This window comes from Rhinopithecus roxellana, chromosome 8, assembly GCF_007565055.1.
Source record: "Rhinopithecus roxellana isolate Shanxi Qingling chromosome 8, ASM756505v1, whole genome shotgun sequence".
Classification (NCBI taxonomy): Eukaryota; Metazoa; Chordata; class Mammalia; order Primates; family Cercopithecidae; genus Rhinopithecus; species Rhinopithecus roxellana.
In genome coordinates this window covers 74,870,334-74,884,376 of record NC_044556.1, presented here as the reverse complement: position 1 = coordinate 74,884,376, position 14,043 = coordinate 74,870,334, and the positions used below count along the sequence as shown (strand labels likewise).

The 14,043-nt window shown below is 46.4% G+C and overlaps 1 protein-coding gene across 1 annotated transcript in view; it reads right to left on the bottom strand.

Moving 5' to 3' along the window:
• PLXNA2 (plexin A2) overlaps window positions 1-14,043 on the bottom strand; it is a 222,950-nt gene that overhangs the window by 69,450 nt on the left and 139,457 nt on the right. Inside the window, 5 exon segments of the mRNA XM_010365623.2 lie at window positions 1,544-1,658; window positions 4,767-4,863; window positions 5,469-5,622; window positions 7,588-7,711; window positions 11,897-11,997. Coding sequence (XP_010363925.2) covers window positions 1,544-1,658; window positions 4,767-4,863; window positions 5,469-5,622; window positions 7,588-7,711; window positions 11,897-11,997 — 591 coding nt within the window.

The window sequence follows — 14,043 nt, the reverse complement described above, 5'->3', positions numbered from 1 at the left end:
AGAGTTCGAGGGGGTATGTGTTTGAGAAACCTTGCAGAGTCTATTTTCTTATGCTTAGCCATGGAAGCAATCAGCACTGCTATCAAGATTAGAAGATGCAAGACTCCATTACTTGAAATCTTAGACAAATTGACACAATTGCCATCAATGGGATTCAAATAGAGAGGTCATTGGTTCATCCATTCTTTCACACATGCATGCATTCTACAAACATTTGCTAAATAAGACACTGAAGATTTAAAGGTAAGATGTAGTCCTTGCCTTCAAGGAGCTTGTAGTCTAGTGCAAGAGGAAGATGTGCATAGAAAGGCTATAGTAGACCAGGTGCAGTGGCTCACACCTGTAACCCCAACACTTTCAGAGGCCAAGGCAGGTAGATCATGAGGTCAAGAGATCAAGACCATCCTGGCCAACATGGTGAAGCCCTGTCTCTACTAAAAATACAAAAATTTTGCTGGGCATGCTGGCATGCCCCTGTAGCCCCAGCTACTCGGGTGGCTGAGGCAGGAGAATCACTTGAACCCGGGAGGCAGTGATTGCAGTGAGCTGAGATCATGCCATTGCACTCCAGCCTGGTGACACAGTGAGACTTTGAATCAAAAAAAAAAAAAAAAAAAAAAAAAAAAAAAAAAAAAAAAAGACTACAGTAGTATATAATAATGCTACATTTTCACTTATTACCATTTTTAGATTTTCTAAAATATAGAGTAAGAGAGGAATATGCGTATATGCACACGTGCATTTGGGTGACTACATAAGGTCTCTATAGTTGTTCAAACCCAAGTGGCCCCCCTGGGGTACGAAAAGCATTTGACACAAGAAAGGGAGATTGAGCAAGCAGGCTTCACTATCCTGAGACATGCTATGAATATGTAAGAAAGTCGACATCAGTGAATAATCATTGAATGGAATATCCATTAGAAAGATAAGAAATTTGATATTTCACTGTGTTGCTCACAAAGGTGGGTCAGGCTTTAGGGATGGAGCTTCGACTGTAATAAAACAGGACTTTTAGCAATGCCTGGTTCTTTTCACTAGCTGAATTTTTCTCACTTTCTACAAGGCCACCCACCCAGTTATACATCAGAGTCAAAGAATCATTGAATTTTAGAGTTGGAAGAGAAGTTGGCATGAAAGAATGGTTGGGAGTGAATGTTCTATTGAACTAGACTATGTCTGCAGCCAACCAAAGGGCTAGACTCAAAGAATAAATGCCATTCACTACGCTCTTCTAGACCAGGGAGTCTGTTTGGTTGAATATGTTTCCTCTAAGCTTTCAGTCTCAACCCCCAGTTACCTCCCCACTTTTGAATGCATAGAGTCTTAGGAGTCTAGTAGATATAGCCTCTGCCTCTGGGGTCATTGGCTGCTACTTTTTTCAGCTTTATAATAACAGGACTTTCTAGCATGCAGAATTTTTGGCAAGATGGCCAAGATGGACCAGGGCAAGAAAATGGCCAAGCCATTGGACTGACCATTTAAGGAGGGAGGGGCCACTCAGACTCACTGGGAACACTGCCATGTTAGGGTGAGCCCTTCTTACCTCTGAAATATTGATCCGGCCCTCCTGGAAGGAGCAGGTGGTAGGGTCATGAGTGCAGAGGTTGCGGTACTTGCACCAGTGGCAGCGGAAGGCGCTGTTGACACAGGACAGGCACCTGCAAGGACAGAGATGGTGAGAGGCAAAGAAGAGAACAAAGATGGAATGTGGCATGTGGCATGATAGAAGTCTGTTAACCTGTGTTTAAATCCTAGTCTCATTCTCAGGAGGGAAGACTGGTGGGCCATCCTTTAGCCTCGAGAATTGTGGATTCTCCATCCATGATATTCGTGGGAACAGAAAATTGGAAAGAAAAGGAGACCAGATAATAGTATAACTTACAAAGCAGGGGTGTGCTTGTATAAGCTCATGAGAACTGATTATTCACATTTTCAGGAATTTTGCAAGCTGGTAGACATCATGGTAGTAGTTTGAAATCGGCCATGGCGGAAATAGTTGCGCCACAGAATTTGGCAATGCTGCAAACTAGGTTTTCTTCTGAATGCTGGTAGCTAAACATTTCCCAATATTTCACTGTTTGTAAAGACAGGGTAGCTGACAGAGCACAGGGACAGGAATTAGGCAGATCTGATCATAGACTTGCCTCTGCCGCTGACACTGGGGTTACACTGAGTAAGTCACTTCACCCTCTGAGTTGGAGTATCTTCATCTGCCTGTAATAAAACATTCCTGTCTGTGCCACAGGGCTGTTTGGTGTCAAATGAGATAATGTATAGAAAATGATTTTGAAAAGTGCCATGCTAAATGTGAGTATTATTGTCAAGCGCTTAAATTACCTGTTATTTCAACCTCTTAAACAACATTTGAGTGTTAACGATTGGTTCATATCATCTGTGTTATTGGGCTTGGGGGAGCTAACAGTATTAAGTGGTAACTCTGTCCCATTCCCCCAGGCACGGAACAATAGGATATGTGTGTGGTATGTGGTTTTCTTGACAGGGTGAACACTTCTTTCCTTCCAGTTTCACCTGGAGACTGTGTATATTCTTTTGGCTCTCTGTGTGTGATCAGGTCATTGTAATTGAAATGGGTTTTGCAGGTGGGGTTAGTCTTGCTCCTCTTTGCAGTCCCCCTACTCTAGTCTTTCACAACTAGGCCAATCTGGAATGAACAGGACCAGGTCTGCAGTCTGGCGCCACCTGGTGGGGCTCTGATTACATTTAGGTGGTTGGGGCTTGATCCAGGGGTCACCGGCTCACAGGCCATAGTATGTTAGGTTCGTTAGCCCATTTACACTTCATCTTCCCATGCAGAGCATTTTTATCCCATTCTCCATTGCCCAGACTTTTTTAGTTTCTGAGCTTCATGCTATCTCATGTACTCTCAGATAGGCTGGTTCTTGGTAACATCTTAAGATTCAGCAAATAAATAATGAAAATGGATCAAAGGCCTCAGGAGGATGGTTATTGGGGCTCTAGCTACATGTGGCTCTTCCCCTGGCTATCTTTGTGACCTTTATTGTAGCACGAATCTTTCTGTGGGTCTCGGTTTACTTTTATTAAAGTAAATTATTGAAAGGAGGGGACTATACTTGATTCCATGAATTTTAACTGAATTCCAGTAAAGAAGGGCAAGATAGACAGTGTTTGGCATTAAAATGGAATCTTTGCTGTCAAGGAGACCTGCTTTTTTTTTCTGTTAAAACTTGCTGCCTGTGACAGCATCTGTGTTGCCATAGCAATACATATTTGAAAGTGGTGACATCATACTGGGTTGCCATGGAGATAAGATTGCTCTCACAAACAATGGATTCCATCACCACCATGTTGGAGTTTGAGAAGGAGGTAAGAGGTTCTGTTGCCAAGATGCTTGCCATTCCCAAAGCAGGGTTTGCTGGGATTCAAATGCAGTGGTTAGAGGGCAACTTTGTCTATTTCAGCTTCAGTCCCTGTCTGCCCTCCCTGGTTCCTGCCAGGCCTTTTTTATCACTTGTTCTGTCTTTCTCAGTACATCTATTTATTTGTCCCAATGGGGCTCCTTCCTTGACTAACGTAGAGACCAAAGAACTCCAGAAGATTATTCTAATTATGAAAATCAAATTCAGAAAAATGGAGAATAAGGAGGACTAGCTTATTTGCCTCTTCTAATGACTAAAGATTCCTTTAGGGTTTAGCTGCAAACAGACCCTCTCCCTATCTTGATTGCTGACTCCATCATGCCCATAGCTTGGACCCTACAGACTGGATACCCCTGAAGTCCTGACTATGATGTGGATCCCAAGTGGTTCCTGCCCTGGGCAATGGGAAAGATGAGTCCGTAAACATTGCAAATCACTGCCTCCTCTGATATGGAGCTGTTCATTGACCTTTCCCCTTGCTGAATGTCCAGGGTTTTTGGTCCTATGACCCTTATGTGGCTCTATTACAGAGGCCTGTGCTTCCTTCTTTCTAAACCAAATGGTGTATGAGTTCCCAGCTTCTGTGGAAAGGGTCTCAGTTTCCCTACCAGAGAGGATCAGCAGAAACTAAATAGGGGTTTCACTCCCTCCATTTCTGCTTTTTCCTTGTGAAATATTCCCAGCTTCTCACACAGTTGTGGAGTCTCATAGTGTGTGGGCACCAACTGGCAGACATTCAGCTGCTGGAATGGCTGGTGAGGTCAGTAGAATTAAAGTCAAGCCCCACTGAAGGCTGTGGTTTGGCCTGTCTGGTTTCCCTTCCTCTGAAAAATTTTGAAGGATGTATTTAAAAAATGATGGAGTGAAGTCCTCTGCTCTGCCTCCCCATCGAGGTCTTTTTATCATGTGCTGAGAGAGGCTACTTTCCCCCTTCCCTGCTCCTCCTCTATGGGTGACTGTGTGCATAGCTGAGTCCCTATTTCAGAATCCCTCTTCATCAGGTTGTGGGTGACTCCACTCACTGTCAGCCTCCACCTTCAAAGTCACCACTAAGTGATGGAAAATGAAGAACTTTTGTTATGGTTCCTGTTCTATGACTCTCTTTTTACTATCATGGCCTGAGAGTTGGGGGTTAGTTGTGTTGGAGTGGCGTCCAAGGATTCAGAGACTATAGAGAGTAAATACCATTTGGTTTAATATGGTAATATTTATGTATAGTATTCTGTCCAAACAAAGTGTCAGGCCCCATGGGGAAACTGTGAGGTAACTAGAACATGGTTCCTGTCCTAAAGGAGCTTAGCATCAAAGGGGAGAAACCCCAGACCCACACCCAGACCCAAAGCAAGACCCTTTCTAATAAGGACTTACAGTTGGTGGGCACTGCAGTTGTAAAACTTGAACTCGGTGCTGACAAATATCTTCCCTGTCTCCTTGGACCTCAGCTGTAGTTCCAGCCCAAACCAGTCTGGAAAAACAAACAAAAAAGGACGGGGTTGGGTAACAACGTGGGGACCCAGTGGACAGCCATAAAAATAAAATGTAAGTCATGAAGCCACCACAGGGCTCTGTTAGGATGCAGATACTATGTGGAATCTGCCTGAATCGTCTCTTCTCCTCCCAAGGGACTCTCTTTGGGTAAATACCAGCCCACCCCTCAGACCCAGACTTCCTTTGCCTGCAGGGAGGAAGAAGCAGAATTCCATGGAGCCCCTTACCTTGGTCAGCCATGTTCCATTACTGAAAGGATTTCAGAAATATTAGGTCTGAGCCCCCAGTTCTGTGGAGAGACCCACTAAAAAAACTACTGATGGAAGCCACTCCATTCCTGGGAAGGACGGGCTATCTGGAAAGACGCTGTGTTCTGTGTAGCCTTAACTGAAAGCAGAGCAAGGGTTTTGCTTCCTGAAATTCACTTTGGGGCATGACAGTTTGCTTTCAAACTTAAACAAGTTGTCTAAGCCAATATTAGTATCTGGTATAAGAAGACTCTGTGCCTGGTCCTTGTGACCCCCAGCTTCCTCAGTATAGAGAAGCCCCTCATTTGTGGTTCTCATGGCAGATACTTCTTACCTTGATCCAGTGGGATAACAGGGACATCCTTGGGCCCAGGTGAGATGCAGATGACCTGGCTCCCTGACACCTGCCCCTCCACCTCTGTCAGGTTCCCAAAGGCACAAGCGATACCCGCAGATAGATCAGGAGCATCACTCACTACCAGGCTGAGCTGTGGGAGGAGCAAAGAGATGATGCCAAAGAAAGACCTCAGGAGACCTGGGCTCCAGGCCCAGCCCTGCTATGACCCACTTTGCTCACTGATCTCCCCTGACCTCATCTATAAAAGAAGGATGTTGGTCTAGGTGGTCTTCCAGCTTTGAACACTGAAGTTACAGTCCTTAATTATTCAATGTGTGTAGGGTCAATGGTCTTTATTAATATTATTATTAATTAATTAATTTTTTCATCTTCTCCAGCATCAGAAAGCCCTACGGGTGGGGGTGCTAGAGGGAAAGGTACCAAAATCCATCTAAGCCTCTGTTCATTTTGACATGAAAATTAATTGCAAGGCACCACGCAAACTTGAAAGTAAGTCATGAACCAAGCCCTTCACAAACAAGGCCTTAGCTGTGCATGGCTCATGGGAGTAAATATCACCAACCTGGAGGTTTACCAGGAGCTCACTAGGTTGGCGGAAGATAGCTAGCTCCTTACCCTGGCTGTCATTCATTAAGAGGCTGCTTCTAAAGGTTGCCGGTTCCCTAGAATTTCTGCTTCTCTGTTCCATGTGGGCTCTCTGTTCTCTAGCAGCTCCCTTGTAAAGGACCAGTAGGTTCATAACGAGCTCAGGGGATCAGAGAAGTGGCCACCAACTGCTTGATATCTGCTATTACCTATGGGTTCCAATCATCTAGGCCAGTGGTTTTCAGCATTTTTGGATTTGAAGATCCTCCTTTTAATAGTAAAAATTATCACAGACTCTCTGAGGAATCTGCTGATTGAGAAAATATTCAATGGCAAAATGCTGCTCTAAATCCATCGCACTTTTAAATGAGTTTGTACTCAAATTACCACAATACAGCATCTAAGTGGTATCTGAGTAGGTAAGAAAGGCGACTGGCTTCTTGGCCCATGAGGTGTGCCCACAGGGTTCATGGTGATGACATCTTGGTGGCCTCCAAGTTGAGGACCATGATGGCGTAGGTAGGTTTCCCTTTGTTTTATTTTTTTAATTGTTAGTAAGGACAGGGTCTCACTATGTTCTCCAGACTGGTCTTGAGCTCCTGGGCTCAAGCAACCCTCCCACCTCAGCCTCCCAAAGCGCTAGGATTATAGGAGTGAGCCACTGCACCCAGCCTGTAGGTTTCCCTCTGTCTTCCTACCAACACCCAGTGCTGTTTATTTGCAGTGGGTTTCTCAGTCTCAGTGGGCATCACCTAGCCTTTCCACACATTTGTCTGCTGCTGAATCTCTGCCCCAGTTTCGTTTCCATGGGGCCAAGAGACTTAGATACAAACTCCCCTGTTTGTTTCCTCAGCTCCCTTGGAGCCAAAAGCTCCTGGTGGGGATGAATGAACTGAAATCTTGGAATGTTCATTAACTAATTAACATTTGTGAATGCTCATAAAACCTTCAGAATGAAATAATAATGCAGGGCCTGAGGACATGAAATATTTTGGGTTGTACCTTGACAGATAGTTAAGGGCTATTTTATTCTCTTTAATATTCTCTTTAAGCATACACTGACTTCGAATTGAGGCAGTCTCTTTCTTGCTCTTATTCTTTCCTCTCTCTTTCTGTCTCTGTCTCACACACACACACACACACACACACACACACACACACACAACTTGCAGATTTCTTTAAGAGTACAGGAAGTGGAAAATTGTAAATACAGCAGATACTAAAGATGTGTTATTTGGTATTGGATTACATTATGTTGCAGACGGTTGTCACTAAATGCAAAATCTAGATTTACCAAATAGATCAATGGGTAATGAATTTGCAGGGAAACTGGAGAATGACTATGTCCTTTACAATAGGCATTGCCATACATTTGCTATAAACATAAAGTCTCCTTACTGGATTTAAAGTCCGATCAATTTACAGATACTTGTGCAAGCGTGAATGGAGCACACTCACACAGGTGCATGCACTGTGCTCCCTCTCCCCATGCCCCGGATGAGTTACTTACCAACCGACTGTGCTCAGATACTGAGATGCTGCTGGGATGCACTGCGAGGCTCACACACTGGCTGATGCTGGCAGCAAATCGATTGGGTTCCCAGGCCTGTTGGCATTTGTCCCTGCGGGAGCACCTGCCACAAACACAGATTCACAAGAGGTCAGGCCTCTGGGACCCATCTGTTTGGCTCCATTGTCCCCTGGGCAGGATGGGGGTTTGCTGCCCTGAGGCCTGTGTCCTATCTTCTCAAGAAGACTTTTACTGTAGTCCAGAGGGCTTTGGTGACTCCCAGACAGTCTCTGTTGCAGTTAAGGACAGACTGAGAGGGAAGAGGATTAATCCCCAACATAAGAGATGCAGTTTTGACGTAAACAATTGTTAACAGTGGAGGGTGTTCAGGTTCTTGGCACCTTGAACAAAGAATTGGACAAAACGCACAAACAAAGCAAGGAAGGAATGAAGGGATTTATTGAAAATGAAAGTCCACTCCACAGTGTGGGAGTGGGCCTAAGCATAGGGGCTCAAAGGCCCTGTTACAGAATTTTGGGGAGTTTAAATACCCTCTACTGGGAGTATGTCTTATGTAAATGAAAAGGATGAAGGAAAGCTACAAAGTCATTTACAGCCAGTGTACGTCTATGGAGAGGATATTTTGCATCAGAGCTGAAGTGTGAATCAGTCTTACGTTCCCTGCCTCCAGACCTTGTTTTCCTGCCTCAAAATGATTCTTTTTTTTTGAGACAGAGTCTTGCTCTGTTGCCCAGGCTGGAGTGCAGTGGCAGGATATCGGCTAACTGCAACTCCGCCTCCCAGGTTCAGGCAATTCTCCTGCCTCAGCGTCCCTAGTACTTGGAATTACAGGCGCACGCCACCAAGCCCAGCTAATTTTTGTATTTTTAGTAGAGACGGGGTTTCACCATCTTAGCCAGGATGATCTCGAACTCCTGACCTCGTGATCCACACTCCTCGGCCTCCCAAAGTGCTGAGATTACAGGTGTGAGCCACTGCAGCTGGCCTTAGAATGACTCTTTACAGCACTGTGGGATGCTGAGACCAAAGAGTGAGGGCAGACTGCGGGACCTGAAAAGCAGTACAGCCATGGAAAAGCAGATGAACTTTGGGGCCAAAGAGCCCGGGTTCCAACCCCAGACCTGTTACCTACTAGCTGTGACTCCTTGGACAAGCTACTTAATCTCTCTCTGCCTCAGTTTCCTCAACTGTAAAAAAATAAGGATTGGCCAGGCACTGTGGCTCACACGTGTAATCCCAGCACTTTGAGAGGTTAAAGTGAGGAGGACTGCTTGAGCCTATGAGTTCAAGACCAGCCTGGGCAACACAGTGGAACCCCATTCTAAAAAAAAGAAAAAAAAAAATAGCTGGGTGTGGTGGTACAGGCCTGTAGTCCCAGCTACTCAAGAGGCTGAGATGGGAAGGTTGCTTGAGCACAGGAGGTTGAGGCTGTAGTGAGCTGTGATTGCACCACTGCACTCTCACCTGGGTGACATGGTGAGACCTTATCTCAAATTAAAAAAAAGGATGAGGATGATGATAATACCTATTTCACAGGGTTGGTGTAAGAAGGAGTTAGTGCTTAGAAAATGGCCTGGCACATAGTAGGTGCCATGGCAGTGTTAGCCCTTATATTCTTAATATTAATGATGCTGATAATGATTCATATTCTCATTCTCCTCCAGAGAAATTTTTAAGAAAATAGGAGAGGGTCTTGGCAGTGTGGGACAGTGTGCAGATGATCTTGTGGGTGGATTAATGGCTATTTGAAGGCAGTGGCCATGTTTTATTCATTGGGATATTCTACCTGTCACATGGTATATTTTAAATAAATATTTGTGTCACGAAATAATGCCTTGAGACAAAGAGACAGACAAGGCGCTGCAGCCAGGGCTGCCTCTGTCAGAAAACTTGTTTGGCTGTTTCTCCCAGCATATTCATCTCGGGCTCTAGGCTCCCCCTGCCCACAGTGGCAGGTGGGCAGGTGACACCAGCACTCGGGAGCTTCAGGTTGCTGCCTGCCTTGCCACTTGGAAACCCACTCCTTGGCTGGTGCCAGTGTATCCAAACCAAATAGCCATCGGGACACTAGCGATTCCACAATCAAGCAGTGATTCGACCCTAACTCCCCCCAAACTCCTCTCTTCTTCCTTTTCAGGCACATAATGGATCTAAATATGAATGCTGTCAAAGAAAAGAATTATTGAGGTTTAAGTGAATCCTTAAGATAGCTCTAAAGTGAGCTCTTGACTGGAGCCTTTATCTCATTGACTCACTGAAATGGCTCTTTTTTATCATACTATTTATGGCAACAGCCCTAACAGAGATAAATAGCCTTGGAGACAATAATACACTTGCAAGAGCAAGGCATACAGAAGAGACAGGAAGGCTTCAAGTCCCCCCAACCCCTCAGAGGCTCCTCAGCCCTCGGCCTCCGTTAAAGAGGCCTCCGTGGGGACCCAGGAGCTGCAGCTTCCCCCATCTCCTCATGCCCGATACCAGGCTGCTGCTGGCAGGCGGGAGAGTGCCGCAGGAGGGTCTGGTGGAGAAGAGAATGAACAGATGCAGAGAAACCTCTGGGTATAAACAGCAAAAGTCTTGTTCTCCATGAGCTCTTGGGGCAGAATAGCTGGGAGATGAGTGCCCTGGTAGGTAGCGAGGACTCTCTGAAGAGTTAAGGAGTTGAGGGAACAGAGGAAACCTGGGACTATCCTGATGTGGCTCATTCCAGCAGTCACAGCTGACCTGCACAGCTGACCTGCATCAGGAGGAAGACAGGGTGGTTTGTGGCACTGGGGAGGCCCAGGCATTGTTGATAGATCTATAGGCACTTGTTCAAGTCGGGGAAAGCAGACTTCCTTGCTGTTGAATAAATGATAATCCCCGATCTATAATTTTGGTGTGTTCGACATGGGAGAAGTGCCACAGGCACTGAAGCTGGGAGGACAGAGTGGGGGAGGCATGGGGAGTAGGAGGTACCACCAGACAAGACCACTGCAGAGCTAGAGGGCAGGCCGCCCAGGGCCCTTTGCACAGAGCTGGCAGAAGGCTGTCAGGTTCTTTGGAGAAAGAAATTCTCTCGAGGAAAGACCCTGCCTGCTGGCCGATGGGTCAGCCTCACTGCAGGGAACCAAAATTTACCCGCTTTTGCCATTCCTGGGGCACAACATGAGCATTTTTACCACTTGTCGGACCTAAATGGAGACACACTGTCCAGGTCTGCTAAGAGCATTTCTGCAAAACTTTGTGAGGAATCTCTTACCTCCAAATCCCAAGCGGGGAACCCAGTATTCATGGGCTCAAATCCAGTCCAGATTTTGCATCTGTGAGGCACCAGCCTCCCTCCCTCCCTCCAGAGCCCTCCCAACACCTGCTGCAGAGGCTGGAAGCCAAGAGCTATTGTGCAGGACCCTGAACTCTGGCCCTCCGCCTCCGCCTCCACCCCAAACCCAGCTCATTTCATGGAGATGCTTTGCTGGCTGGCACAGAGCCCTGGAGTTTCCAACTCCATTGGGCAACAGAATTCCTAGCCAGCTCCTGTCTTTCGGGGTTTTCACCCTTTCTCTTCCCCTGGGGCTCTTCAAATTAGGAAGTTTAAGTGTGATTTAGCATTTATATTCAGTTGGTATTCAATGGCAGATGATGAGGCCAGTTGAAGTGAGATGCAAACTTCTTGGAATCATGAAATAATGAGGCCAGAAGGGTCCTCCCAAGGGTACAGGGTCCATGATAATTATTCTGATTTGTGTAGCCTCTTCTGGGCTTCCTTATTACCAAAGCATTTATTACTTCATTTAGTCTTCACAATTCACCTGTGAAATGCATTTTTTCCTAAACAGCAATGGAGAAACAGAGGCCTGGAGTTGTCAGAGGACCCATCCAGGGTCACACAGCAGCTAGCTGGAGTCTAAGCTTCCCAGTGCCAGTGCACCACCATCTGCACACTCTTGGCACAGAGGGGCACCTATTTCAGGCTACACTGAGGATGTTTTGGGGAAACCTAAAGACTACAGTTTCCCTTGTGAGTTCTTTCAAAGACACAAGGATATAAGCACCTCACTTCAGAGCAGGTGAAGAGCTGAATTTGGAAGTAAAATGAAAGAAGAGAGGCAAAGGCTCTGCACTTAGAAAGAAGGCCCACCCATGGCCTCTTTGCCTCTTCCCATTCTCAACACTGAAGCCATGATTAGAATCCCTGCTCTGAAGAGGACAATTCCTCTCTCTGCAAAATGCTGTCATTATCCCATCATTCCAGGAAAGCCCAGGTCTTCTGCATGCCAAACCCTTTTCCAGGATACCCCAAACTTACATGTTGTGCAGGGCACACCAGCCACAGTGAGGGTCCCCAGAGCTCAGGCACTCCCCACAAGTCGTATACTGCTCACACGACTCCACAGGGACCCTGGTGACCTGGCAGAGAGAGGAAAGAGGGCACGGTGAGGTTACGCTGTGATGACTAGCAGGTGTGTGTCACAGAGTCCTGTGTCTATTCACACTTGCACTGTCAACTCCCCTAAAGAGGTGACACTGGGCAGCAGGCATGGCCTCAATGTCCCCCATCTCTTTACCTGCATAAGGCAGGTAGGCTAAGCCGAATGTATCTCTGAGTTGCAGGCCTAAGACTTCTTGTCTTCGCCAGAGGTAGCAGCAAAGGCTCCATCTATTTCTGCCTGCCACTAGCATCCTCCCGAGAGCTGGGCAAGCCAGCGGCAAGTACTCAAAATGGTTAACTCTGTTGAAAGGCTATTGAGTGGCACAAACTCATCTCTGAAGAGCTTTCAGCTGGGCTTGGGCTGAGACATCCTGCCTACACAGAAAACATTCAAAAAGGGAAAGGAGAAACTTTTCCCATCAAATAATATTCATAGTATGGCACAGACTCTTTACAGCCAACCAAATATACCACCTGGATCCAATTATCCCATTCTCTGATGTCTGCATTCAGTTTCTCTAGTAAATCTCCTATCCTTTGAAAAGTCTGGCTAAATGGGAACATCCACAGAAAAGAGCTGCCTGATTCTGTCTTGCCTGGAAAGTGGGAATTTGCAGATCAAGATCCTACCCCCGCAGAGAGTGCAGCCCGTGCACACTCTTCCTGGTCTTCTGCTGGGGCCCTGCAGGGACTTGAGCTGGGCCTGTCTGGATATTACTCACCCCCACCTGCACAGCAGTGGTGACAATAAAGACCAGGCAGGGGGGGTCAGAGGACTGAAGTGTTCCAGTTGATACGTCCTAGGTATCTGTTGCTGGCTGGGGCAGGAGGCTGCTGGGCTGCAAAAACATTTGCTGGGCTGGGAATGGGTTCTTATTTGTTAGGGCATAGAGGTCCCCCACCTACCAGATGTGTAAAAAGTAAAAACATAACCTGTGGTCCAGCAGCACAGTGTTCTGCCTCTGGCAGGGGGACAAAGGATATGATGGAGACAACTTCACGCCATCCTCCTGAGAGGTTCTGGACGGATCCTAACACTATTCACTCAGCAAGTGTTTATCAGATGTCAACGCTGTGGAGCTCTGGTGCTAAGCAATAGGGAAGCGATAGCGAACAGCACACAGATTCTGCCCTCCCAGAACCCTACGGTCCAGTGGGAGTTATTAATTACAAACCGAGACTTGCTCTACATTGTGCTGAGTTTTTGTTGTGTGGGATTGCTGTGAGTGCTGAAGGTTTGGGGAACTTAGAGAAGAGGTGACCAGTGGGGTAGGGGTGCCTTGAAGGGTAAGAGGGGGTCAGATGCAGAGACCTGGAAAGATATGCCAAGCTGAAGGACTGTGGTGAGCAAAAGCAATCACGGACAAGTTCAGTATAAACTTAAGTGTAGGATGTAGAGTGGGTGGGAGGGGAGAGAGATGAGCCTGCCTTTCCTCTCTTGGGTGTCCCCACCCATCCTTCCTACATCTTCACACTTAACATTCCATATTACGAGGCTTTTCGGTAAGTCAGTGACATAATCAGCTTTAAACATCTCTAACCTCCCTTTAATAATAAAAACATGAAATGCAGGGAGATGAGTATAAAATCTTGCAATTCAGCTTTTTAAAAACCTGGTACTCTAAGTGTAAGATGGGGGATAGCTGATTTGAAATAGTTCAAGTGTAATAGACCTGAGGGTTTGAGTTGACTCAAAGTCAACTCAACTTGAAGTCTGATATGACCTGACAGGGTGATGTGATAATGAAAGAAGCTAATTTGACCATGGGCTGCATAAATACACACACAGCATCAGGGTCGAGAGAAGCCACCCCACACTGGGGAGTTCGGAGTTCAGGTCTCCACAATCTGCCCTAGGAGGGGCGTTGCTCAAGCAGAGTTCCTTCCTGGAGAGAGGCCAGGATGGGGTGGGACAGAGAAGTGGTGTCTGAGGTAGAGCAGATGAACCTGGGATGTTTATTTAGTCCATTGAAGAGTCTCAAGGTAGTCATGTAGGCTGTTTTCCAGTGTTCGAAGGGGAGCAG